The sequence below is a fragment of the Cloeon dipterum genome, chromosome X, assembly GCF_949628265.1.
Source record: "Cloeon dipterum chromosome X, ieCloDipt1.1, whole genome shotgun sequence".
NCBI lineage: Eukaryota > Metazoa > Arthropoda > Insecta > Ephemeroptera > Baetidae > Cloeon > Cloeon dipterum.
Genome location: NC_088790.1, coordinates 13,042,180 through 13,069,897, shown reverse-complemented (window position 1 = coordinate 13,069,897; position 27,718 = coordinate 13,042,180). Strand labels below are relative to the sequence as shown.

The 27,718-nt window shown below is 38.1% G+C and overlaps 1 protein-coding gene and 1 long non-coding RNA gene across 2 annotated transcripts; both read right to left on the bottom strand.

Annotated features, from left to right (window-relative positions):
- Positions 1–25,795, bottom strand: LOC135945304 (uncharacterized). The gene is made up of 32 exons (XM_065492907.1): positions 25,781–25,795; positions 25,631–25,637; positions 25,499–25,561; positions 24,625–25,339; positions 23,427–23,436; positions 20,671–20,715; positions 20,589–20,622; positions 18,834–18,926; positions 18,364–18,658; positions 17,299–17,306; positions 16,392–16,466; positions 15,976–16,056; positions 15,809–15,913; positions 15,349–15,659; positions 12,865–12,897; positions 12,745–12,813; positions 12,537–12,587; positions 12,084–12,467; positions 11,288–11,320; positions 10,727–10,825; positions 10,373–10,423; positions 10,140–10,175; positions 9,769–9,831; positions 9,456–9,494; positions 9,162–9,168; positions 9,014–9,046; positions 8,010–8,903; positions 7,590–7,883; positions 3,237–3,531; positions 2,830–3,068; positions 459–642; positions 1–289 (listed from the first exon to the last, which is right to left on the bottom strand). Exons 1-32 carry the CDS (start codon positions 25,793–25,795, stop codon positions 40–42), a joined length of 4,911 nt encoding a protein of 1,636 aa, XP_065348979.1. The 3' UTR covers positions 1–39.
- On the bottom strand, positions 20,732–21,928 carry LOC135945938 (uncharacterized). Its single transcript, XR_010575473.1, has 3 exons — positions 21,485–21,928; positions 21,129–21,431; positions 20,732–21,068 (listed from the first exon to the last, which is right to left on the bottom strand). It is a non-coding gene; the product is annotated as an uncharacterized LOC135945938 (long non-coding RNA).
- Positions 25,796–27,718: the final 1,923 nt, after the last annotated feature.

Genomic DNA, 27,718 nt, shown 5'->3' with positions numbered 1-27,718 from the left:
AATTATTTATATTTTATAATTTTGACACATGCGGTACTTTCAAGGGATGATCAAGGATTCGCATCCACCCTCGTAAGTGCTCTGGACAGAGCACTTGGATGCAGTGGGCCAGTCGCACAGCTGCAGTTCACGGTTGAAGTGCAGACCTCCTGGGCAGTTAAAAGCTATGGCCGAGTTTGGCTTGTCGCATTTGCAGAACCTGGAGCAATCGCCTGGATAGGATAGCTGAATTGAGTAGTCGATGCCGCCTTCTGGGTTGCACCTGCTGCTGACGCACGAGTGGCAGTAGCTAAACCAAGCAAAAAAGTGGTATTACTTTACTGAAAATAGTTTAGAGATTCACACCTGATGAAAAATTGCAAGGAATTTATGGAACTTAGAAGTTTAAATATTACACTTCAATTTGAAAAGTTTGCAATTTTTAATTCAACCAAATTTTACTCGTACTTAAAACTTACTCGTCAGGCTTGATCGTCGGTCTCGGGGTAGTCGTCGTGGATGTGGTCGTAGTAGTGGTAGTCGAGGTTGTGGTGATACATTCGCATGGAGGACAAGCAGGGGTTGTCAATGTGATGGACTTGTCATCAAACATGGAGTAGCCGCTGACGGCCACCACCAGGAAAGCGAAACTCAAAATGGCAACTGAAATAGTAAAATTCAATTCATAATACTCTCTGACAAGATTAACATTAAAAGGGATTATAAAAGATTTCCGTCGCTCTCAATTGTTCCGAAGCTTTTGTCAAGTTTGTAAGTAATATGAATATTAAAAAGCAAAATATTGATCCAAAATTCTATTATACTCCCGCAATGTTAAATACCGATTGGAAGAAAACGAATTGTAAGGATCGTTCCATGTTAACCAGATATTCATTTCATGGGTATCATTTTCTTATTTGCACAAATTCTTGTTTTCACCTGGATGTTACCGACAAATGTAAATGTAGTTATTGTAATGCTGATCTGTATAGTATGTACCACATTCTTGATTGTCCTTTAAAACCTTTGACTTTAACCAAAGCTGCCTCAAATAAATGCTGGAAATAGTTGTACGCCGTTGGCGTTTAATAAATATTCTATTCTATTCTAAAAGATTTCCGTCACAAAAATGCAAACTATCAGAAATACTCCATTCTTATTAATACCTTCAAAATCTGGCCCAAAACTTTTGAGATTTTGCCGGACGGGGAGCATTAGAGAAGTGGATTTGCAGGGCCCATAAGCAAGTTGACAAACACTTAATTACCTTTCATTTCTGCTGCGCAAAAGGTCTGGCAAACACCCACCGTTTGCTATTAGAATGATTGAAAGCGAATCAGCAACTGCCGTTTTTTACTATTTCATCCAGATAGAAGTTCCCTATTTATACAAATTGACGTTCCCTTTATGTTGCCGCATTTTGCAATTCAGCTTGAGTGTTTTTCTCCCCACTTGTTGGTTTTTGTCTAAAAAATGTGTAAACCTGCGAAAACATAGACAATAAAGGTTGTCAATTGATAAAAATCAACGGTGACAAGCTCGACACACAAGATTGACATGTTTCGTGATTTGTCTCTACTCATATCAAAAACCTTCGCATCAGAAATGATATGCAAATTAAAAAGTGATTATCTCTCAATAAAAAAAATTACGATTGTTTCCCTAAACTTGAAAACCATATTTTTTATTGAATTTAATTTATAGAACAAATACTATTATTTTCCTCCAAAAGCTTTTCAAGTACCAGTATTAGATATCAATCAAAACAATCGTTACATTGAAAACAACTATGAGTTGTTCTGAATTATTCAACTTAATTTAAATTTAGAATATGTAAATAACACTCAAATTATTATTGTTTCTGTAAGCTAAATTAAGGACTAATTTAAGATATAGTTAACTCGTTTTTAACGTAAAAAAATGAGATTGCAATTACCACTGTTCAAGAAAAATTATTTCTTCAAATTTAAGCCATCGTATAGAATCTACCTGAATTTCGCCTTTTACCTTGCAAGCAAAAGCCACTTGTGTAATTTATACCAAGTCAAGTTCATCTGAGCTGCCACGGGCACACTTTAAGAGCTTCCTGCATCTAAAATGTAACATTGCAACAAATCTTCACACAACCAGAGAGAGTAACGTACTGCCTCTCAAAATGTTTTATTAAACATGAAGGGGAGATTTCCTTTAAAAAATTATATTAAAACAATATGGTAGTACGCTAAAGATTTTGTAATGGCTAAATGCAAAACAAAAATTTCGAATGGTTGGCTAAGAGTGAATGAATTGCAGAGAAAATAGTACCACACCCTTTGATGATTTGCCCAAAAATCAAGGCATAATTATTAATGGTCTCAATATCGTTCATAAAGTTTCCAAATTTTAGAAATTAAGGAAACATTAAATTCGATGGATTTTGCAACAATTGTAAACAAAAATAATTAAATATAATAAAATATATTTGTCCATGGCGACTTATCAGCTAATCAATCATAGTCGTCAATCTGTTTGTCTCAATTTGATTGTATTTACTCCTACTGCAAGCCCCACCACCACTCCACTTAATTATCGATATACAAGGTGGCAATTATTGTTCGCAGACTGGTGACAAAATTAAGATGTAATTGATGAACCTTCTCTAAAGATAAGCCGTAATTATTGAACGCTTTATTTTTTACCGTATTTGAATGTGTTTAATTTAGCTTAAAACGGGTTAAGAAAATAATGAGAGAAGAATTTGAAATAAATAAATAAATTACCAGCACGAGACCTTTATTTCATTAGAGTAAGCATATAGTATATAAGAATTAAAATTTTATGAGGACTTAGCTTCCTGGGCAACTAAGAGTTAAGGCGCCAGGCCCTCGCAGCCACCGAGGTAAGTGCCTGGAATGGTGCATCCAGCAGTGCTGGGCCAGTCGCACACCTGCAATCCCTCGTTGAATTCAAGTCCTCCAGGGCAAAGGAATTCCTTAGCTCCGTCAAGCTCGCACTTGCAGAATTTGGTACAATCACCCGGGTAAGGCACCTGCACGCCCTGGTTGCACGCATTAGGTGTGCACTTTGCCATCACGCAATCCGGGCAGTACCTGGAGCAACAATAGGGAATTTTAGCTACCAGGTTGAGAATTACAAAATGTGAAATATAATGTTTTCAGAAAATATTAATAAGTGAAAATTTTAATTTAAATTAGTTTTAATGTAAGAAAAACTTGATTTGCTGTGAAAGAGAAAAATAGCAGGAAGCGTAAACTAACCTTGGAGGACTAGTTGGGGGAGTAGCGCAGGGTGGTGTAGGTGGCTCATCACCAATTGTGGTTGTTGGTGTAGTCGTAGTGGTTGGACGCGTGGTTGTTGTACGCGTGGTGGTTGGACGTGTGGTTGTGCGCGTGGTGGTCGGGCGGCGTGTGGTCGTGGTGGTTGTGGTGGTTGTGGTGGCGCAGTCACAAGGAGGGCATTGCGGCGTCGTCAACGTGAAATCGCGACCCTGACCAGGGTGTCTGTATTGACCGCTGGCAATCCCAACGAAAAGGATGAACCCAACAATGGCAACTGAAATATAATTTGCTTCAAATTTTTTTACGTTCAAAATTTAGCCATCGAAAAGTGTTAAATTGAAATTTGATGATGATCAACACCAGCTTTCCTCTGACAATTTTCTTCGCCGTGTCAAGTTTTGGAAAAGTGGATTTTCGTCCCTCCACTGTCCCGCGGATTAGATGTAAAACGAAGCTAACTATTTTGGTCCTTTGAGAATTCAGCTCCCGCTTAAGACGTGCTTGCCGATTTTCAGAAAGTTACCGGCGAAGCTTCCCCTTTAATTATCCCCGAGGCCCAATGTGATTTTCTTCCACAGTTAATCTACTCACCTCGCATGGCTAATCAAATTTGGCTTGATGCTGACACAAAGGGTACTGGTTCTACGGAGAGACACCCACCGATTGTATATGCAATGAGTAAATGAGTTAACTTGTCTTCAGCCTTTCTTGACATTCCTTTTTATACCATCTGGCTTATCCCTCTAATCAATCATAATTTGTCATTAATCCGAGGCCCCACCTCTGCCCCTACAGATTATTAAGTGCATATCAAATATTCCTTTCCCATTAGAGCGACAGAAGACACAGTGAAATTAACATTTAATTGACATAGATAAGATTGCCGATCAAAATCAGGTTTTTGTGTGCAGACTAAATTTTTAATTTTTGACCCCTTTTAAGGCATTTTAGCACTCTAAATTTAAAGATTCGCGATATGCAACGTTATTTATTCTGATATGAGAACTAATGAGCAAATAGATTGAGGTGACTCTATATTTGCTTTTCTCTTTCAGCGAAGAGCATTTAATAGGAATATTCTCAGCAATGAACTGCGATTTGCAGATCTTCACATTTTTACTCGTTGATGACACGTACCTGAAAATCCTTTCTTTTCTTGATTTAGATCGCAGTCAAGATATTGATTCATCAAACCTACACATAAATTATTCATCATTTTTACACTTTTCTCGTATGATTTGGGATGCAATATGTTTTATCTCCTTCCAAATCTTTCATGGTCATTTTCCTTAGTTCGAATTTAAGTGCTAAGAAAAAAGCTGTGAGATTTTAGTACATTATTCTTTGCTGCAGTTTCAGGTGTCAAATCAATGATAATTTAATCTAGAAATATGTCATTCACTGTACAGCAGCTAAAATGACAGCACAATTTGCGATTAAGATAGGAACAACCTTAAAATAATTTGTATTTAATTAATATCAAACAAACTAACAATTAGTAGAGTCAATATTTTAAAAATTGGATTAATAAATTTATCTGTGCGATTTATCTGCGCGCACCAATCACTTCCAGGGGTTTCACTGCGTATATTTGAAGTGAAAACACTTCGATTATTTTGTATTATTCGTGCAGACGTTTGAGTAGGATATAATTTTACAGTTCTGTTATACTCACTGAATTAATATGTATTTTCTTTAGGCTACGTGCACCTATAGGTGTATATGTATACAAATATAAATAAGAAAACGCAGCTGCTAACGCCACTCAAAACGTTTGACGTCAGATGAATCAAAAATTTTACGGCGAGAGGCGAGACCATAAAAAGCAGTTTTACTCGGCATTCAATTTTTAATGACTTCTTTTCATGGCTGGGTAATGCGACACACCAACAGGTTTAACGCATCGTTTTCAGCTCGGCATGCAAATTTCCTCCCTAAATTCAGAAGTGTGCCGTTTATGCGTGGCTTGGTCGTGTTGTCCAGTGACGTCAAAAATCGAGCTATTGCGGCAGTCGACTAGATTTTTTTTACTAATCTCGACACAGTGAAACGAAGGCAGCGCAAAGCCGTCATAATTCCTGGTGACGAATGATTTGACGCGAATGTTCTCGCTAGATTAGGACTTTAATCTTTTTAATCCCGTGTCTTACGCGATTGCTGTATTATTCGGATAGTGACGAGCCATGTCAAATTCAAAAGAATTAATCTAGTTTGCCAACAACCGCATATATATTAAAGTTCCACGCAGTAAGCTCTAATAATTTCAAATTATTTGGCCTTCACACATTTCATATTGAAATGAAATATTTGCAGGGAAAATGTGTTTTTGAATCAACGGAATGGCTCGCTATTGTTCTGATTTTAAAAATTATGATTGTTGTTGCTGGCTAAAAGCAAACAATTGAAGGGAAAAATAATCTTGCGTGTCGTCCTTGGACTATGCACAATTATTTTCGTTTTTGTAATTCAAATTCCCTTGCATCTAATTTTTCTATTTCTTTAATTCAATATAGCAAAATATTTGCTCTATCCTTTGTGAGAGAATTTACATACTAACTAGCTGCGCAATCAATAACTTTTTAAAATTTGGTTGTTTTTCTTCAAAATAAGTTTTACGTAACTCCTTCCAAAATGATTTGGGCAAAATTTTTCTTAAAAGAGTTTCAAGCCAACAACTAAGACAAAATCAACTTGGCTGAGCGACTTTACTCTCTTTCTCTGCCAGCGGCGTTTTAAACTCAATTAATTGCTGTGCGCAGTGTTGATTTTGCGAGAAAGAGCCCTACTTGTCAGTGTACAGGCACGGAATCCCTAATGAAAACCAAAGAGCCGATTCCTCCAAATGAGTGTAAAAAATAATCGATCTGTTTTTTTTTTACTTTGTATTCCTGAAGGGAACATTTTAATTAAGTTTCTGCTCAAGCACGCGCCTGTCCTTTAATGGGGTTTACTCTTGCTAAAACGTACATTAATAATGTTTGGACAGTTTTGCTAAATCGATCTATCACAATCGGAGAGAACTGATTGTTAATCAGTTTTGATTCCACGAGCTGATGTATGGATTGCGATTGAAATTTGAACGGACCTCTGATACCAATTATTTTTTATCAGGGGAAAACTCGAATTAATTTTTATAAAGATTAGAGAAGATAGTTTTATAGCACCAGCACTTGTAGCGTCCTCTTTTGTGGCTCATGCAAATTAAAATCTTTATATCTTTCGATAGCATTGATTGATAACAACGGGAATATAAAAATTAGACGAATCAAGTATTTATTTCAAGCCAATTTTTCGGCTGGCTCTGTTACCAGGATCGATGGGCAGTAAAGTTACAAATTAAAGATGCAGAATTGTTTTTTTTATCGAATATCAAGAACGTCGGTGTTTCAGGCCTCATCAGCAGTGACAGAAGTACAACATTTACAAAAAAACCTCTGAACGCAAAGATATTCGTTTCTCTGGCTTTCTAAAACGATTTACTCTACTTGATTCTGTGAGTACATTAGTACAATATAACAAAGAGAGAACGATAGACAGTGGTCCCTCTCATCACCGCAAAAAAATTCACAAACCCGTTAATTTCTATAATACCAGAGATAAATATTAATAATTTCTGTCGGAATTATTAACTCATATTTTCTATTTGGTTCAGACTAAGAGGTGTGTGCCCTTTTGGGCAATGCAGAAGGCATTACATATTCAATATTTTTGTGTATAAACCGAATATACGCATCTTTTAGCGACTTGCAAAAGGCTAATACATAATTATCAAGCCTTGTGTGTTGATTAGCCAAAATGTTTGGTCTGACCCAGAAAGAGTTGTTAAAAGTTCTCTAGTTTTATCTATCAGCCTATTTATCATTCTAGAAGAGTTCTGTTGACGCATTTTATTATTTGATGCCAACGTCTAGTCCTGTTTTGTTAAAATTTTCTGATGCATGATGTGGCCTTCAAGTACCAGTGATCTTTATCATTCGTCGGCACACAACAGAAAAAAACTGAAATCAACATTTCATCGAACACACACACACACACACACACACACACACACACACACACACACACACACACACACACACACACACACACACACATCAAAGGCGCGATTTTAGATTCGTTGTCGTGATTAGATATCAGTTACTGCGTTCTTTCATGCATTACGCATTTTGTATGCTCTTTTTTGTCTCAATTAACTCTTTAAAAATACAGAGTCTTTGGTCAAGATTAGAATTCAAAGTCTCAAAAAAAATAAAAAAGCTATATATATTGTAATATCAGAGAGTTTATTAGCTAAATGTAGTTAGAAGATAAATGCCGCTTTAATTCAGGATTATCGAACAATCATGGGTGCTGAGCAGGAGCCAACATAAGTGTTTGACACGGTGCATCGAGCATTTTGTGGCCAGTCGCACACTTCTAATACAGCGTTGAAGTGCAGTCCAGATGGGCAGTTAAATGCAACGACTCTGTCGTTATCGCATTGGCAGAACTTTGTGCAGTCGCCAGGGAAGGGGAGGTGCACACCGAGGGGATCAGGGTAGCACGCTGATTTCACACAATCAGGGCAGGTGTCCGAAGGTGGGTTAGTTGGGCTGGGTGGTTTGACCGTGGGAATGCCAGGGTCGACTGGAATTGAAAGTCAAATAAAATATTTTCCATATCATTAGGGGTTTAACATTTTAATCACATTTAAGATTTAAATTAGGGTCTTAGAATAATGAGAACATTCGTTCCACATAAATTTTCAATTACCTCCTATTCCGCCACCACCTCCGCCTCCGCCTCCACTACCTCCGCCACCTCCGCCTGCGCCGCCGCCACCACCGTTCCCACTACCACCGCCGCCTCCACCGCCTCCATTTCCAATTCCACTTCCGCCGCCCCCTCCACCTCCACCGCCCCCTCCACCGTTTCCGGAGCCACCACCCCCACCGCCTCCGCCTCCACCACCTCCGTTTCCACTTCCTCCACCGCCGCCTCCGCCACCACCCCCTCCGCCATTTCCAGAGCCACCGCCGCCTCCACCGCCACCTCCACCGCCTCCGTTTCCAATTCCTCCACCTCCACCCCCGCCACCACCTCCTCCACCACTTCCAGAGCCGCCACCGCCGCCGCCTCCTCCTCCACCACCTCCATTTCCTGAACCACCTCCCCCACCGCCTCCGCTCCCACCACCTCCGTTTCCACTTCCTCCACCCCCACCTCCTCCGCCGCCTCCACTTCCGGTTCCAGATCCACCGCCCCCACCACCTCCGCCACCGCCACCTCCGTTTCCACTTCCTCCACCCCCACCTCCTCCGCCGCCTCCACTTCCGGTTCCAGATCCGCCGCCCCCACCGCCTCCGCCCCCACCACCTCCGTTTCCACTTCCTCCACCCCCACCTCCTCCGTTTCCACTTCCTCCACCCCCACCTCCTCCGCCGCCTCCACTTCCGGTTCCAGATCCGCCGCCCCCACCGCCTCCGCCACCCCCTCCGCCGTTTCCAGACCCGCCTCCACCACCCCCACCGCCTCCACCGCTTCCGTTTCCACTTCCTCCACCACCACCACCGCCGACGCCGCCGCCGCCGTTTCCAGACCCACCTCCGCCACCCCCGCCACCTCCTCCGCCTCCATTTCCACTTCCACCACCTCCTCCGCCTGCACCTAAAATTGTGTTAGTTATTTAATGTGTATATTTATATCTCTTAGGGTCAAATTTGGAAAAAATTAAAACAGATTTTTGTCAGAGCTCGTTAAAAGTAAATCATTCTCACCTCCAGTATTACCTCCACCACCTCCTCCACCACCTAGAAGTTTTAACAATTATTATTTCAATATTTTCTCTCTATATTAGAGTTTAAATTTCAGACTGATAATTATGGGACAATGCACGCGACACCCGTAACAAATCCAAGGTCATACAGAGTGGCTAATTGCTTTTTATATAGGGAAAACATATCATTAGATCAAGTGTGTTGCTTTCGCAAGTCTCACTATATTGACAACTTGGCGACAGTAATCAGAGAAGGATATATTTATTAAAAGCATTAAGATTTAAAGGAGTTTTTTTTAAATGTTTTTCTTACACTGAAGCAAGTTGATTCAATATTGAGATAGAACATGATTATTATCATTATTTTTATATGACAAATAATACTAATCAAGATAAATTTAATTTTGAATTTAACTTTATGCTGAAAATTGTTGCTTAAATACCTCCACCACCCCCTCCTGCTCCTCCTCCTCCTCCTCCTCCTAGAAATTAAGTACATGCATTAATTAAAAACTAAACTTAAAAAATCTAAATTGATTAATTATGCTAGGAAGCGTGGCAAAATTAACTAACTTAAAGTTTAAAGTTTTGTTTAAAACCTGCGAATTATTAATATTTTATTGTTTTGTGCTTACGATGAATTACGTAATTTACGGGACAATATATGTTGTCCTTTCAAAGTAAAGCATAAGGTCATTGCCATTCCAATGCAAATTTCAATAAATTTTCCTAGCCTTGAAAAATTGTTAATCTTACCTCCGCCGCCTCCACCTCCTCCTCCACCTCCTCCTCCACCGCCTCCTCCTCCGCCTCCACCACCTTCAAATTTAATTCTTTTTTTTATTTAGAAGAAGTATAATCCTAGAAAATAATTAAATTGTTTCAGTTGAGATTAAATGCAGTTTCCTCGGTGTATAGCGAGCTGTTTATCTAGTTAAGCAGAAAATTATTGTAGAAATTAAAACAGCTCGTGTTTAATTTAAACTGAACAGTATGACACCATTGAATGTACTTGCTTTTATGGGCTTCCAATAAATATAAATACATTGTCTGTCTTAAATTTATAAAAATTACTCAAATGCATGCCCAAAATAATTTCAAAATATCAGCAGAAAGAGTTTGCTTACCTCCACCTCCTGCTCCACCACCACCACCTCCTCCACCTTAGATACACATATTTTAAAAACAGTTTGTTAAAAAATGTTTGAAAGCATAATAGAGTGGTGGATTTCAATCCATAGATTTATTTAAAATATTTATAGTATCTGGATAGTACGGCGTAAGTATCACTTGAAGATAGTGTGGTCACTGACTACCTAAAATCCACCATTTCATTTTAAAAAAATTCACAAACTCTTACCTCCACCGCCACCACCTCCAGCACCTGCTCCTCCTCCTCCACCTCCTCCGCCTAAAATACATTTTCTGTATTTACCTTTTTTATTTTTGTAATTGCATCAAACTAATATACAATAAATAATATTATGTTAAGAGATTCGTTAAATTTGTTAAGAGACACAAAATATAGGAAACAATCAGCTGCATTTCAAACATATTTTTACTAGTCAGTATTTAAGTCTATTATTTTACAATCTTTTCAACCTTGATATTCTCTCAATCAATAATCATTGCAAATAATTTTATTAGAATGAAATGTTCGTTTTAATTTACTGTCTAATTTTCCAATCGAAACAAACTTGAAACAAAAACTTACCTCCACCGCCGCCACCACCTCCTCCTCCACCGCCACCACCTCCTCCACCTTTAAATTCAAGTTCAGTTTAAGTGAAACTACTGTTAGAATTATATTGATCTAAAATTTAAAGAGATTTTGAGCACGGTTGCGTTATATTATCACTTATTGGTAGTCACCTTGCTTTACCAAAAGCTTTCAACTAATCGCATGTATGGTGAGATTAATGCAAGATTTATTTTTAATTTTCAAATTGTCTGAACAAGACATTGCTTTTCATATTTTTGTCCAATGAATGTATTAAAAGAGTATCTGCAGCACTCTTCTTGACTTTAATTTAAAATAATATACACTGCATTATTAATAATTAAATGTGTGCTATAATGGTGAATACTCGAAACATTTTTGAATACAGTTTTTCAACTGTTTTGAAATATGTCATTAAAATTTTGGTAGAATTGGCTCTAGTTAAGGGCTAAAAACAATTCATGGGGTGGACATTTCCTTTATCTTGAGCTCGTGTAGCATTTCTAAAATGTGTGACTTCTAGAGGAAGAATAAAAAAATGAATCAAAATCATACCTCCTCCTCCGCCGCCGCCACCACCTCCTCCACCTGAAAATGTTTTATTTAAATACCCCAAAAAAAATTAGAAAAATAAAAAAACATTTAATAGACTTACACACTTTTAATATCGATTTAAAAAAGTAAAAATTCAGAGTCGATTCTCTTACCTCCTCCACCGCCTCCTTCCACTGTCACCTTTTCAGCATTGACACTGACGATGGCGACGCAGAGTAAGGCGACTGCTGCGAGCCTGAGGGCTGCAAATCAATAAATAAGTGTGTTTCAATTATTCAGAAATATATAAACAGTATTTTTCTAGGGTTCTAGAGAATTTTAAAGACATATAAGAAAAGAACTATTACCATTCATCTTAAGATACGGTCTCCGATGCTCAAGTTGGTCTGACAAAATCCACCAACAAAAACTCTATGAATTCCCTAGATTTTTGTCTATTTATATTTGACACCTCTAGGTGTTATTTAAATTTTAGCCAATAGGCATCAAGAATCGACCGAGTGTGCTTATCGGTGCAATCCAAAGTCAATTGATATTTAGCACCTCTCAAACGTGACAGATTATTGGCACTCAAATAGAGATCAGTATCAAGTATAAAGTCAAACTCTTGCGGAATATCTGAATATCGACGCATATTGCGGTCTCTCTTGACGCACAAATGTGCAGATAAGAATATCTCACTTAAAATCAGAAATGTTGGGTCCAAAATATAAAATTTAGATTTTAATAAATATTACAATTTATTTGATGGATAAATGCCGCATTTATATAGTGGCAATTATCAAAATACATCTTAAGCTGTGCAGGTGCCGACGTAGGTGTTCGCGACAGTGCACTTGGCCGCACTAGGCCAGTCGCAGACCTCCAGTACAGCGTTGAAATGCAAGCCACCCGGGCAGTTGAATTCCTTGGCGCCGTCGTGGTCGCACTGGCAGAATTTGGTGCAGTCACCGGGGTAGGGCAAGTGCACGGCTAGGTTGCACGCGTTGGGAGAGCACGCGGCGTTCACGCAATCCGGGCAGTATTTCGGGGGTGCAGGAGGGTCGGTCGCGCATGGTGGTGCCTCAGTACCAGGGTCGACCGGAGGGTCGACTGGGGGATCGACCGGGGGACCAACTGTGGATGAGAGTGGACTTATCAGTTTAATATCATGGGGTCTTCGACTTGTTAACTTTTTTGACATTCATTCAATGCGTCAGAGATATCACTATTTGTTCATTAGTCGGGATAAAGAAATCAGTGTAATCACCTCCACCACCGCCACCTCCACCGCCGCCTCCGCCGCCGCCGCCGCCTCCGCCTGTAATTTTTTTACACATGACTCATGAGCATAAAGTGAGGTTAAAAAAATTTGAAGAACTTACCACCACCGCCGCCACCACCGCCGCCTCCACCTCCGCCGCCTCCACCACCACCTCCTCCTCCTCCGCCACCGCCACCGCCGCCGCCTCCACCACCTCCTCCGCCGCCGCCTCCACCACCTCCTCCTCCGCCGCCGCCACCACCACCTCCACCTCCGCCACCACCTGTATTTTGTTTTAGAAAAATAATTTTTTTCTGGTAATGGTGCAACTTACCACCACCTCCTCCACCGCCGCCTCCACCGCCACCTTAAAGTAATGGGACATTTTAGACGAAAAAATTAAATGTGCTCTGAATATTCCTCTTTTCATTGATATATACTTTTCCCTAGACCTTAGGTTCATGGAAATAAAAATCAGTCTTTTGTTTCGTATTTTAAAATTGTGGATCATTCAATGTTTCGAACTTAAATTTTGAAATAAATAACTCAAAATGCGTAATCTTTTCGGTTTTATATTTAGTAACTTTATGTGCTTGAATAGAAAAAATATAATAAATAAACATTTGATTACCTCCTCCGCCGCCTCCTCCACCTCCACCGCCTCCTCCTGAAGGATTGATTTAGTTTTTTTTTTAAATTTTCACAACTAAATATACCTTGCAAAAAAGTATTTTAGTTTTTATTCAAGAAAAAAATTAGTTTTCATGTGTGAATACACAATTTAGTAATCACTGAAAGTCCGTCAAATCTTCAGAAAGAGAGGAAAAAGAGAAACTTCCTAACCAGTAGCAACTGATCATTTTTGCGTACCTCCACCGCCTCCTTCCTGTGTCACCTTTTCAGCATTGATGCTGACAATAGCGACGCAGAGCAAGGCTACTGCTGCGAGCCTGAAAGCTGCATAAATTCATGTTGTTAGATATAATAGCTATTGGACAAAAAATCGATAAACACAGCATTAGACTAAATCATTTTCTTTGATATTTTTTTCCTTCGATGGCTAACAGATAACTTAAATTGAAAAATAAAATTAATTTAGCTATGAATTAAATTTGAAAAAACAGCAGTAAATTATTCCATTCTAGAACACCAATTTAAAAAAAATCGTGAAATAGCGTAATGGAGAATATTGCTGGAGGGAAAACGAAGAAGCATGCATACCTTTCATTTCCAAATGTGTCCTATTCTGGTTGGTCTGAGAATATCCACCAACAAATAACCTATTGGATGAACCCGATTTCTCACGTCTTTTATATGCCTCCCTACTCTTATCTCCATCTATGTACAACCTATTCAATTGATTGTTATTGGCTGTCCAATATGCCACTAATAATGCTAATCAAGCGAGATAAAATTCCAATTATCATGTGATCCAAAGCTTAACAACACACTTAATATGCACGGTGCATGGTCTGTTTTTTGCATACGTCACTTGCCCTCAATCAATTCAATAAACCAAAATGTTGAAATTAAAATGATCCCCTCCTCTCAGATTGCTAAAATCTCAAATGTTACTGCTTGCTCGTAATTGATTAATGATTAATTTTAATTGAGACATCTTGTTTAGCGCTGCGCTTGCGTCAATTGCATATTCAGGAATTGGCCATTAAGTCACTTGACTTCAAATAAACTACTCACGATAGTGGCCGCTTTCCAGTGAAATGGTGTAAAAAGTTGGTTTATTAATAATTTCATTAATGATAATGGTAAATAATATCAGTGTCATATTGATTGCAAAATCGTTTGATGAGTGAGAGGGGGGAGATTTTACAGGCCAGAAAATGCATGCAGTCGCAAGGCTTAAGCAGCAATTGTCAAAGATCCTTGGCGTAATCAGTTCACCAAAATTAATCTAGTTTATCGCTAGGTAGAATTATTTTAAGAGGTTAATGAAAGAAGAAAAGCTTCATAAACTCTCATTTATATGTTGGATGTGTAGAAAAATGGATCATAGTGAATGGCAAGATGTGCAATAAGTCTATGGCGTGGATACAAATCCAGAAGATTCGCCATGGAGCACATATTTATTCACAAATTAAGCAGCCTCGATAACAGCCGACTGATGTGTTATTCCAATTTCAAATGACTTCTATTGAGTCGTAATAAACTGCAACTGTCAGAGGACCTTGAAACAATGTTTTGTAATGAATTTGTTCTTGTTCTCAATATAGAATTTCATTTAGTAGACGCAAGCCACGATTGAACTTATTCCAAAATTTTGTTAAATCTAGTAAATTTATTGAACTAAATTATTCCTACCTCCATAACCTCCATCACCGTCTCTCAGATTTGATCTTGCCAATGGCAACAGCTGTTCAAATTAGGGCTGTAAAAATATTGGTTTATTAGTTAAACACTATGGATTTATCGTTTAAAATTTGTAAATATAATGGTCCTCGTTAAGTAATGTATAACAAAAACAACTTACCATTCATTTTAAGTTGGGATTTCCATGCTGGGTCCACGAGCAATAATTTCAATCAAATTTCAATTTATTTTAGTTGAGAGTGCCAGCTATGGATGTTACCGATGGATATTTAGCGTTTTTCCTCACGATTGAGATCATCTCTATGTCCAAAGTCAAATGTAGTACATCTAATTATCAACTGTTTTTGTGGACTCCCACGTGAAGATAAGAACATCTTGAATTATGAACCATAAGTATACTCTCAAATATATTTTTATATAATAAATATTTAAGTTTATTTGATAGATACATGCCGCATTTATTTAAAGGGGCAATTAAGAATACATCTCAAGGAGTACAGGTGCCAACATAGGTGTTAGGAATGCAGCAATTGGCCGAGTGCGGCCAGTCGCAGACCTGAATTGCTGCGTTGAAATGCAGACCAGCAGGGCAGTCAAACTCCTTAGCGCCCAAGTGGTCGCACATGCAGAATTTGGTGCAGTCGCCGGGGTAAGGCAGGAGCACGGCATGGTTGCAGTCGTTGGGGGTGCACGCGCAGTTCACGCAGTCAGGGCAGAGTTTCGGGGGGCAAGGTGGGGGAGTTGGGGTGCATGGTGGGGGAGTGGGTTCGCAGGTTGGATCGACCGGGGGCGGGGGATCGACTGTGGATCAAATTGGTCTCATAAGCTCAACTCATTCGATTTCCAGAAATTTTGGACTCGTAGTGGGCCATTTTTTCACCCAAATGATATTTGATGCGCAAAATTAGCACTTTGATATTAAGTTGGATATAAGGAATTAACAAAATTACCTCCGCCTCCACCTCCACCGCCACCTCCTCCGCCGCCTCCACCGCCACCGCCACCGCCACCGCCGCCGCCGCCACCACCGCCTCCGCCTCCGCCTCCGCCGCCACCTGTAAATTTGATAGTGAAATGAGTAAAGAGCAAAAGGTATGCAAACTTAGGAAGATCTTACCACCACCGCCACCGCCGCCGCCGCCTCCACCTCCACCTCCACCTCCGCCTCCACCTCCACCTCCGCCTCCGCCTCCGCCTCCTTAAAATCAATGATAACTATAGATTATAACCTTCTATTTTTCCACTTGAGAGGGATGTGGTGTTTGCCAATTTTCTTCTTTATCCTTTTTCTGTCCTTGAATAGTTCGTAATAAAGTTTATGCCCCTTGACTTCAACGACAAACTAATATCAGATTAAATTTAATTTTTGTCACCACTTTTGGCAACAGTGAACGATATTTCGGTTTACTCAAACTGCCTTAAATCTTAGTTTTACCGTTTATTTTTGACGTTTTCTCTGACTAATTTTTAAAGAGTTAAAGCTCAAAATTTTACTTTGATATTTGAAACTGCTAATTTTTCAAAATATCGTACCTCCGCCGCCGCCTCCACCTCCTCCACCACCACCTCCTCCTCCTCCTCCTCCGCCACCACCACCGCCGCCGCCTCCTCCTGGAGTTCAAAATTGACGTGAAATAATCCCGTTCAAAAATAAATTCTAGATGAATAATTAAAATTGATATAGCAGTGGAACTGATTGAAATCTTTCAATCGAATTTTGATAAAGAATCTAATTAAAGAGACTGCAAAAGCTAATCAGAAATTATATCGTAGCTACAAATTTGGGTAGAAGAAAGATGCACGGAGAAAATTTTTAATTTACTCATTGGAAAAGGGACAATCCATATATAATGATTCCTTACCTCCGCCTCCTTTAATTTCCTCTGTCACCTTTTCCGCATTGATGCTGACGATTGCGACGCAGAGCAAGGCCACTGCCGCGAGCCTGAAGGCTGCAAATGGTCAAATTTCTTTCATTTAGCAAGCTCATATAACGAAAAATCGATAAGTTTAATTAATGCATTATATCTTTAAAAATTTAGAGTATTTTGTGAGAAGCAAAATTTTTGTTGCTTGTGAAAAGCATAACTGCTTCAGACCCCTTTCAAAGCTAAATCACAATTCCCATTTTAAAATTGTGAGACATTTGATGCCAACGACCTGAAGCAAATTATCAATAATTTCAATGCAACTCAAAATCTGTAAAATGAAACAATAGTACGCAGATAAAACTGCTAGTTGGAAAGAAACGAGCACAAATACCTTTCATTTTGAAAGACGTCCTATGCGCAAGTTGGTCTGACAATATCCACCAACAAAAAACCTATGAGTGCACTTGTCCTTTTTCGCCTCTTTTATATACCAAATTACTCTTATCTCAATCTGTGTAAAACCAATTCAATTGATTGTTATTGGCTGTCCGAATTATTATTTGTATTGCCAATCCAACTAGATAAAATTTAAATTATCGTAATGATTGACATATTCTTTTGAGATTGAATACCCGTATTAAGGTTGAGATGGGTTCCAAAGATTAATAGCTACTCATTCAATGTCAACAATTAAGGAGTTTTTTGCATATGTGTCACTCGCTCCGATTGATTTGAGGTGCAAAATTATCGCAAGTAATAATCACCCCTACTAGAACTCTCTTTGTCAGATCATTCAAATCTCGAAATGACAAGCGTCCTTGAAACTGTTTAGTATTTCATCTCCATAAACTGGAAAGAAAAACATTTAAGCAGACTTGAAATGGCAAAAAATAGTCGATAAATTTCTCAAAATCAATGGCTTCCAGGAGATGTGTGTCATCCCATTATCTTAGGTCCATCAAACTGAATTAAGAAAAGTCTATCATTTCAGTCATCGTTTTTGTATCCCAGAGGTGATATCTCAGTCGTTTAGACAGCCGAATTCAATTGATATATGCCGTGCAATGATGACTGATTGAGATCAGCTTCCAATCCAAGGTCAAATGCATGATGATTTAATTTTCAACTCGATTTTGCGTTCTCATTTGACACAAACATATAGAAAAGGAAAAGAAACTGACTTAAAATGTCTCAAAATCTTTATTTTTGTTACGAAAAATGGAATGGTAAAATGGTAGTATTATAGAATTTTGTTGCTTCAAATTAAAAAAAAAAACACTGTCTAACTGTAAGACAACAATTCAGCTAAACTGGGTGCATTTATTATTGGTTATGTGCGTGCAATATGTGTATTATTCTGACGTGGTTTTTCATGCATTAGTTGCGTCATTTCTACTCTTTTTGTATTTTTTTCGATTCATTTGTTGAAAGAGAAATCATACTCGCCACGTGGCAATCATGCAAATCATTTTTTTTCCTTTTCCCATATCTTCCTTTAGAATCAAATTTCATCGTATTCATTTTTGTTCAATTTTATTTAATAAAACTTTTCGTTAGAAATGACATGAAGTTCTACATAACTTTATTTGTAGATCCGACATCAACATATGGGCAGTGACAGTAGACTATATTACATTGTGCAGGTGCCAATGTAGGTGTTGGGAATGCAGCAATTGGCCGAGTGTGGCCAGTCGCAGACCTCGAGTGCTGCGTTGAAATGCAGACCAGCCGGACAGTCAAACTCCTTGGCGCCTAAGTGGTCGCACATGCAGAATTTGGTGCAGTCTCCGGGGTAGTACAGAAGCCTAGCACGGTCGCAGTCGTGGGGGGTGCATGCGCAGTTCACACAGTCAGGGCAGAGCTTTGGGGGGCAAGGTGGTGGTGTGGGCTCGCAGATCGGGTCACAAAGGGGGTTGACTTGGGAGTCGGCTGGGAATAATATCGAAACGATAAGTTAAATTCATTCATTTGTACTTATGTTCATTATTTTCGCACTTGACTTATTTTTTTAATTGTGATTAATTTAGATTAAATTGTTAAGTATTTTATCGTCGTATCTATTTTTACTACTATAATTATCTGAAAACGAAATGGACAAAATCACCTCTGCCTCCACCGCCACCTCCTCCTCCACCACCACCTCCTCCTCCTCCTCCTCCTCCGCCGCCGCCGCCGCCGCCGCCGCCGCCGCCGCCGCCTGTAAATATATATATATATTTTTTTTAAATAACCAAGGTATAAAAATGTTTCATCGTGACTGACCACCTCCACCGCCACCACCTATAAATATGTATCTTTAAATATCTAAGTTCGCTCAATGACAAAGTAACTTACCACCGCCGCCACCGCCGCCACCACCTCCTCCTTGAAAGCAATGATATTTTGATTATTCAAAAATAATTTTTGTTTGTTGCTTCATAGATTAAGGGATTTTCAGTTAAATTTTTAGTGAGGTTGGCCAAGGAATGACCATTCTTTAGCTCAAAATTTGATCCTCTTTTAATATATCTTACCTCCACCTCCTCTTATCTCCTCCGTAACCTTTTCAGCGTTGATGCTAACAATAGCGACGCAGAGCAAGGCCACTGCTGCGAGCCTAAAGGCTGTGAACAGCAAATTTCTTTCAATTAACTTTTTCACTATACAAAAATCAATAAAATTTGTTGTATAATGTTATCAATCAATGAGTAATCCAGTGAAAAGATCAATGTAATTATACAGTCACATAATTTTCTAAACTTCAGCTTTTTAAATTTTTAATGAAAACTTAATCCGTGCGTAACTACGCATTCAAATCTGCAAGTTTCTTAACAAATTTAAGTTTAAAAATACCTATTTGCAGACATAATGAAGCAATTTGATCAATTGAATTGAAAGAAATTAGATCGAACTAGGCCAAATCTTGTAGCAAAGAATTGATATCTCAAACCTTTCATTTCCAAAGGTGGACTATACTGCTAGTTGATCCGACAATATTCACCAATAGAATCCTGTGAATGTGTGAATGAGCCTTCTTTTCAAGTCTTTTTATATGCCAAATAAAGCTTATCTCGGTTCAAGTGTAACCAATTCAATTTATTGTTATTGGCAGTCATAATTGCCTATCAAATACGATAAAATTCAAATTTTTATATGATTGACATGCCATATTGAGATGAAATCATAAGTTAAACAATAACACATTCAATGTCAACTTTGAAATTTTTTTCATAAACGTCCCAGTTGACAATTGATCTGATATATCAAATTATCACTATCAAGTGTTAACTCCTCTTAACTTTCTAACTTTCTCAGTTCGATTAAATTTCAAAAGCAGCACGCTGTTATATATTTGTTTGGAAAATAATCATTTAGAAAAAAATCCTAGCACTTCTGACTTAAAGAATATATTATTATACTTGAAAAGAGTTCCATTCAAGGTTTCCGCGAAAAAAAAAACAACCGTGGCTCGCTCATGAAATAGAGTGCGTTTTATTTGTATAGAAGTCACACTACTTTCAGCAGCGTAATTTTATGTGGCGGCTGGCGTAGGCTGCACAGCTTGGCCAAATTCATGGTGGCTGGCGACTTGTGTACGTGACCAAAAATTTACCAGCTGGCACGGCGTAGTGCGGCTGACTGAGACTTCAAGAAATTTAAAGTTACTAACCAAAAATCTTCCAATCAATTAGCATGAAGTCTTTTTTATTTATTTTCTTGACCAGGTAAATTTTATTTAATAAAATCAAAAGTATTGTTGTTTGACGGATAAATTTCTTTTATTCAGTTCTTAATAGCAATATATTTTATGGAGTACAAAAGCCGATATAGGTGTTGGAAATGAAGCTTTTTAGTTCTCAAAATCAAGTTCAAAAATCACCTCCCACCGCCTCCACCTCCACCACCACCACCACCTGTGAACCTTTTTTATTAAGTACATTTATCAATAACAGACTACAAACCACCGCCGCCGCCACCTCCTCCGCCTCCTCCACCTCCGCCTCCACCTTGAAAAAAGGGCTTGTTTATTTGGATATCCTTTATGTTTGTTAGTCACATAGTAAAGGGAAAAAATTAAGGCCAGTTTCATTAGCTGTAGGGATTTGGTGTTTTCCCAATTTTTCAAAAAAAAATCCAATTTATTTTAACCGGAAGTGGTTCTAAATTGAAAATATAAATCTATTATAATTTTAACGGTTATTATCACTACCAGTTAGGCTAATATCTCAATGAGAGTCCCCCTTTCACCATTTGTGGAGATGTAAAATTTCATAGGGACTATTTTTACCTCTAGAAGAAATTTTAGCGTTTGAAGAAGGTGTTCGTGTTGTTGTTGGATAAGGGATTGTTACATCATTATCTGAAAGATTGAGTTAAAAGACTTAACATTTTCTTTTTTTTCGAGAAAAAAATGTCTTACCCGAAGAACCGCCTAAAACTTCAGCTTTTGGCATCGTTTTCTGTGGCGTCGGCGTCGGGCAAGGAGTTGTGATTTGGTCTCCTGACACCTTTTTGTGTGGAACTGGTGGTGTACAAGGAGTTGAAATTTTGTTTCCTGACCTAATTTCTTGCGGTGTTGGTGTCGGCCTCATGGGAGTGTTTGTGATTTGGTCATCTGACCTCCTCCTTTGCGGAGCTGGAGGCGTGCAAGGAGTTGTAATTTTGACACCTGACCTCATTTTTTGCGGCGTCGGCGTCGGGCAAGGAGTTGTGATTAGGTCACCTGAAAGGGAGTAATATGAATACCACAAAAAACCTTTTGGTTTCATTCGTTACCCCCATGTCTACCTATTTTCATTGGCAACTTCGCAGCATTGATGCTGACGGTAGCGACGCAGAGTAAGGCCACTGCTGCGAGCCTGAGGGCTGCAAAATGTTTGATATAATTCACTTATAGAATCGAAAATAATTTATAATTAAATAAACTCTGATCCATTAGATATAAATTTTAATCCTGCGATCAGAACAACCAAAGTGATCTTGTTGAACATTTGACCTAAGTGCAGTTACAGTTCACTTACAATCTACCTGTTTAGTTTTGGAACAAAAGTAATTTTATGTATATGATATATGATTTTTTGCAAACGACTGCCCATATAGTTTAAAACACTTTGATAAAAATTTAGGAAAAATATACTAGTACATAAAGTCATATCAATGAAACGTCAAAAATGTTTTTAGTAACAAACCTTTCATTTCCTGATCCGTCCTCTGCTAGTTTGACAGAATCCACCACCAACAAATAAGCTTTGAGTGTGCCCATTCTTTTTCACGTCTTTTATATAATGCCAAATTACTCTTATCTCGATTTATGTAAAACCAATTCAATTGATTGTTTTACGCTGTACAAATTTCGCTAATCAAATTAGATTAAATGTAATTTTTTTAATGATTGGCAAGTCGTAAGAACAAACATTGAGGTTGAGATGACGAGATCAAAGGTTTAAAAGCACCACTCACAATGTACACGTGTAAGATTGTTTTTGTTGTGAACGTTCACTTTTTGCTCCAATGGAAAGCAGCATGCTGCAATTAATTGTTGTTATTGCACAAATGGAAGTTTTTTGACGCATTAAAGAGGTTTAGCAAATATTATGATGGCTCAATTAACTTTATTATGTTTTGGATATTTTGAGATCCTTTCCCGCACTTAACTAATAAGAAAAAATAGATTAAAAGGACAGAACAGTTTGCGAAACGCGCGTGAGAAAAATAACATAATTAGGAATTTGCACTTTAAAGCTAATCAAAGCTAAAAGTTTGTCTATTTCTCACTCAGATGAGTGAAGGATTTCGGGAAGTGTGGTTTACTTCGAGTTTCAGGAAGTGTATTTTCCTAAACTTTGATTCACTATTAAATCAAGATGTTTCAGAACTTTATTCATTTATTAGTTTTATGATGCGTTCAAATTGTACTTAAATTTAAAATTGATCTTTATTATAATTGAGCAGTGCTATTGATACTTCTTATTCTTATGCCTGCTACAAGAGCATAAGGATACTACGCTGTGATATTTAAGCCTGTCCTTCATTGTGAGTAGATGGTCAATTTATTTTAATTTCACTTGGTTTGAGGGCCGAGTGGCACCCTAAAACTGCTCTGTTCCGTTAGAGACCGCCAAGACGATTTGATCCTTCAGGAGTTTTTGCAGCTAGAGATGGTTTCATTGTTCTAGCATCCATAATTAAGCTTTTTCAAGGCTTAAGTAAAGCATGGATATTAAATATTATAATTATGCAGTGGTTTACTACTTTTATTTATTTTATTGCTGGTCTCAACTTTTCAAGAGTCTACCCTGTCTAACGCTTCACAGTCAGGTGCGTTGGCAGTTAAAACGTCTTATACATCTTACCAATTAAAAAATGTGTAAAATTATCCTGTATTATTACCCTCTACCTATTTTAAAAACAGGGGCGTCAAATTTCCCAATTTTAGATAATATAATAAAACACAAAATAAAATAAAATGATTTAAAATATTAGCTTTTCAACTCGGGGGCCGATAGGGGTTGAGGAGTGAGCACTCCAAAAACCATTCAGCTCACCAGGGGCTCAAGTCAGGCCAAGTCGAACATTATTCAATTTTGCATAACCCGATATTGGATGGTCACAATATTTGCAAATTTTGAAAAATTCGTGTTTTTTAAGGTTTAAAAATTAACTTCTCGAAAACGAAGCCAAACACAACCTTGAAATTTTCACAAAGGTTTTCACGTACCCTGTGACCACTTTTGAGGAGAGTGTCGGAATTTTAAAGTATGGTTCTGGTTTTCAAAATACCAAAAAAATACCCGGAAAGTTTCGAAATGACCCTTGGTGAACTTTTATCTTTAACGTTGACCTCAAATTCGGTGTTCATTTAATTGAGCTTGACGAGAGAAGTTCGATGCATACCTTAAGTTGTACCAACTCAAATTAATTTATTGCATTATCAAAATTCGTTGAAAATGTCCCGTAAAACCTGCAAAAAATATTGATGTTGAAATATTTTCATGAATATTCTTTGAGTTAAGACTGATCGATTCAGTGAATTTCGTCAGATTGTCTTGGCACCGCTAGAACCATCATGCGACGCTGCGACCCGTGACTTTTGCTCTTCAGCCTTTTTATCATTGGGGTGACAAGGGCGTTGCAGTGGTAAATCACTCTTTCATCAATGTCAGTTCACTCTGTTAGGTGGCATAACGTGGAAACTTCAAAAATACTACCAATAATTTCCAATTCCAGAAAGAAAAAAATAAATAGAAAAGTTGAATGCATACATATTTTTATATATATGAAATAGCCGTATTATATAACGTAGATTTTAATAACGATTTTTTAAATCACCCTGCTAATTCAATCCAAAAATACTTCTATAAAATTTAATGCTGTCAGTGGTTTCGATTTTACCCTGACAAAAACTGTATAATGAGAGATGATAACCGAAGAGGTGATTAGTGATTTGATTTCCAAATTATAGTCACTCGCCATTCGCAATGACGCGCATTTGCAGCCACAATACGCTACTGAATTGATTTGAAGTGTACTCACTGATAACCATATAATCCACTTGAATTGCACCTGATGAGTACCACTTTTAAAATTAAAAATGGCCAACATCTTTGAGTAGCCAGGCTACTGGTAGGATTTTCCAACTCTTGTTTGATATGTATAGCTAATATTTAATTTCGTTCCATCCCAATTTTTTTCAAGCTCTCTCTTGAGTACACCCTGATTTCGACCCAGAAATGTAAGTTAAGAAATTTTCGGAATCATCCATTTTTATAGGGTTTTAAACTCTCAAGTAATTCAAACCTTCAACTAAAGTTAAGATAAGCTTTTATTCAGCAGTAGTGTAATATAGTGTAATAGAAAATAAATAAACACGGTTGTTCACAGGGACATAGTTCGCCTTTATTGTGGGCGTGTTGAACTATGCGGAACATCTTCCGACGAAGGTGCTGGAATAGGTGCAGCAGGAGTTGCTCGGCCAGTCGCAAACTTCAAGCGCGGCGTTGAAGTGAAGTCCTGCCGGACACTTGAATGCTATGGCTCCCGTGACGTCACACTTGCAGAACTTGCTGCAGTCACCAGGGTGGGGCAAATTTCTACCCCAGTCACAATCGCCTGGTGTGCAGTTGTAGTTGACGCATTCAGGGCACTTTTCCGGCGGGCATGGCGGCTTCGTCGTGCAAGTGGGTTTCGGGGTGCATCGGGTGGTGGTGCAAGTTGGTCTTGGCGGGGTGCAAGAGGTTGGTTTCGGGGTGCATCGGGTGGTGGTGCAAGTGCGGGTTGGTGTGGTGCAAGGGGATGTTGTGGTGCAAGTGGGTTTCGTGGTGCAAGGGGATGTTGTGGTGCAAGTGGGTTTCGGTGTGCAAGTGGGGGTTGTTGTGCTGCAAGTGGGTTTCGGTGTGGTGCAAGTGGGGGTTGGTGTGGTGCAAGTGGGTTTTGGTGTACAAGTGGTGGTGGTGGTGCAAGTGGGTTTTGGTGTACAAGTGGTGGTGGTGCAAGTGGGTTTTGGTGTACAAGTGGTGGTGGTTGTGGTGCAAGGGGGTGTTGTGGTGCAAGAGGTTGGTGGTTTGGTGCATTGGGTGGTTGTTGGAGTGCATGGTGGTGTTGTTGTTGGGCAAGATGTTGGTGGTGGGGGATCTGAAATCAATTTTAATTCATATTTAACCAAATTAAAATAAACACGTTTCTCAAAATTTAAATATTGTAGCAAAATGGCCTTTAATTGTTGCTCGTTATCTTGCAACATTAAAATTTTGCTAGATTCACCATAAATGATTTTCACAACATGTAACTTACCAACTGCTCCGCCTCCGCCACCTCCGCCGCCGCCTCCACCGCCTCCGCCGCCGCCTCCACCACCTTAAGAATAGATTTATTAAATCAGTAAGAAAAATCAATTTAATATATTTCATTAATTTACTTAATTGCAAAATATCTATTGTTGATAATGTTTCAAATTAGTCATTAATCCAGCCACATTTTTTTTTGTTTCTGACATTTATTTTAAAAAGATATGCTGTAATTTAATCAATAGACTTCGCACTTATCTCAAGGAAATTTTTTTTGCATTGATCACACAAGTTTATGATGCATTTGACAAGTATCAATCTTTACCTCCTCCGCCTCCACCGCCGCCGCCTCCACCTCCGCCTCCTCCTCCTCCGCCTCCTCCTATTAAAACAATCAAATGTAACATTGCACTACATTATGCTGCTTTGCATTTACCGCCTCCTCCTCCTCCGCTTTTGAGCATCGCTGCCTTTCCACTGACACCAGTGGCAACTGCAACGCAAAGCAGGGCAACTACTGCTAGCCTGTAAGCTGGAACAAAAATTGGGTTCAGTCTATTATTGTCTAGCCAATGTAAATAACATCCGAGCTAAAATTATATTTATCTATATGAAGATCGATCTATTTTTTATACACATAGAAAATCTGTAAAAACTGCAGCATTTTTTTTTGCTGAAAAAATCACTATTTATCTTCTGCAATTTTGCTCAATTTTTAGTTTGGAACTTAGATGCAATTAAAAACCGAAACTCAATATAAACATATTTTCATCTGTACTTCCGCAATCACATTTATAGCATTAAATTTGAAAGCTAATTGATGTGTGTAACTATGTTGTTCAAACATGGTAAATTTTATATCACTATATTGTCAATATAATTATTAAAAGTTAAGGCTATCAAAAATACTATTGATATATGCTGATTTTTCTGACCATACCTACGTTAACCAGATATGGAATAAGCAGATCAAAATGATATAAATGGGGGTGGAATCGTAATTCCTTTAAAGATGGCAAGATAAAAATAATGATCAGTACCTCTCATGATGTTATCGGAAATCCTCCGCACAGCAGGTCTGAGAGTAAATCCACCGACTGTGCCGAATACATGTTTTGCATCAGTTTATATACGCGATTATTTACCCCCGCAAAAATTTAAGAATTCAAACGCCTTAATTGCCTTAATCAACGGCCAATTGAACTATGCCAATTGAACGTTGAATTACTACTGATATCACATCTTAGTTATGTCAATCAAATTGATAATTCGCTCCTGTCGAGAGGCCGCCGTCGATTAGCACTAATTTTCGTGTTAGACTAACTCTATTATACTATTCTAATAGCTAAATAGATTTGGACCCAATCGCTGCGGAACTAATCAGTTATATACAAGCGATAGTTTGAAATCTATTTCAAGAGGAGTTTTTTTTTACTAAAATTGCTCAATATTAATTCATTTATTTAGCACACAGTTGATAATAGCAAATAAGATAAGTTGAATTGCACCTGTAATTATATTGTCGGCACGAGAAAAAAGCATATCCTTGCTTGTCTCTGTGTGACAGGTTTTACATATCAGATTATTTAATCTAATTGAAAAACATATGTGTACAAGTGATTTCGTGTGTTAGACATAATTTTTAGATTTGAAATTAGACTTTTGGACACGTCCTTTGTTGTTTCAAGGTTTTATTAATAAAAGTAAGCAGTTAAATATTTAGTTTTCGTGATGGTTTAGTTAACTGCTTTCCAAAAATGAAGAAAAACTGTGGCCTCGATTGATTTATTTAGGTTTTCAATTTCCACAATTCAAAGAAAATGTCACTAGATTAATTTGATTGAAGATTTCTCCTCTTTGGAGCATTTTCATTGACGGTTTTTATGACCGATTTATGCTATAAATACACGATAATCCTTTCAGTTTACTGGTTATATAACATTATTTTTGTTTCAGTGTTAGCTTATGGCTAGGAATTTTTCTCGTTCCCGGTGATATCGTTGGGTAATTAACGACAAACGTTATTATTGTAATATTATCAAGTTCTGAGCTTTTCCTTCCATCTTAAATAGATTAGCTAAAAATAATAGATTTTGTGTTTGCCACAATCGAATCCCTTTTGTATTTATTTAACTTACACCGTATTATTTTTCTTCGTTGGTAAAATGTGACATCATTCATATTTTATTAAAATAATTTTAATTTCTCATAATAAAAATTTATTCAT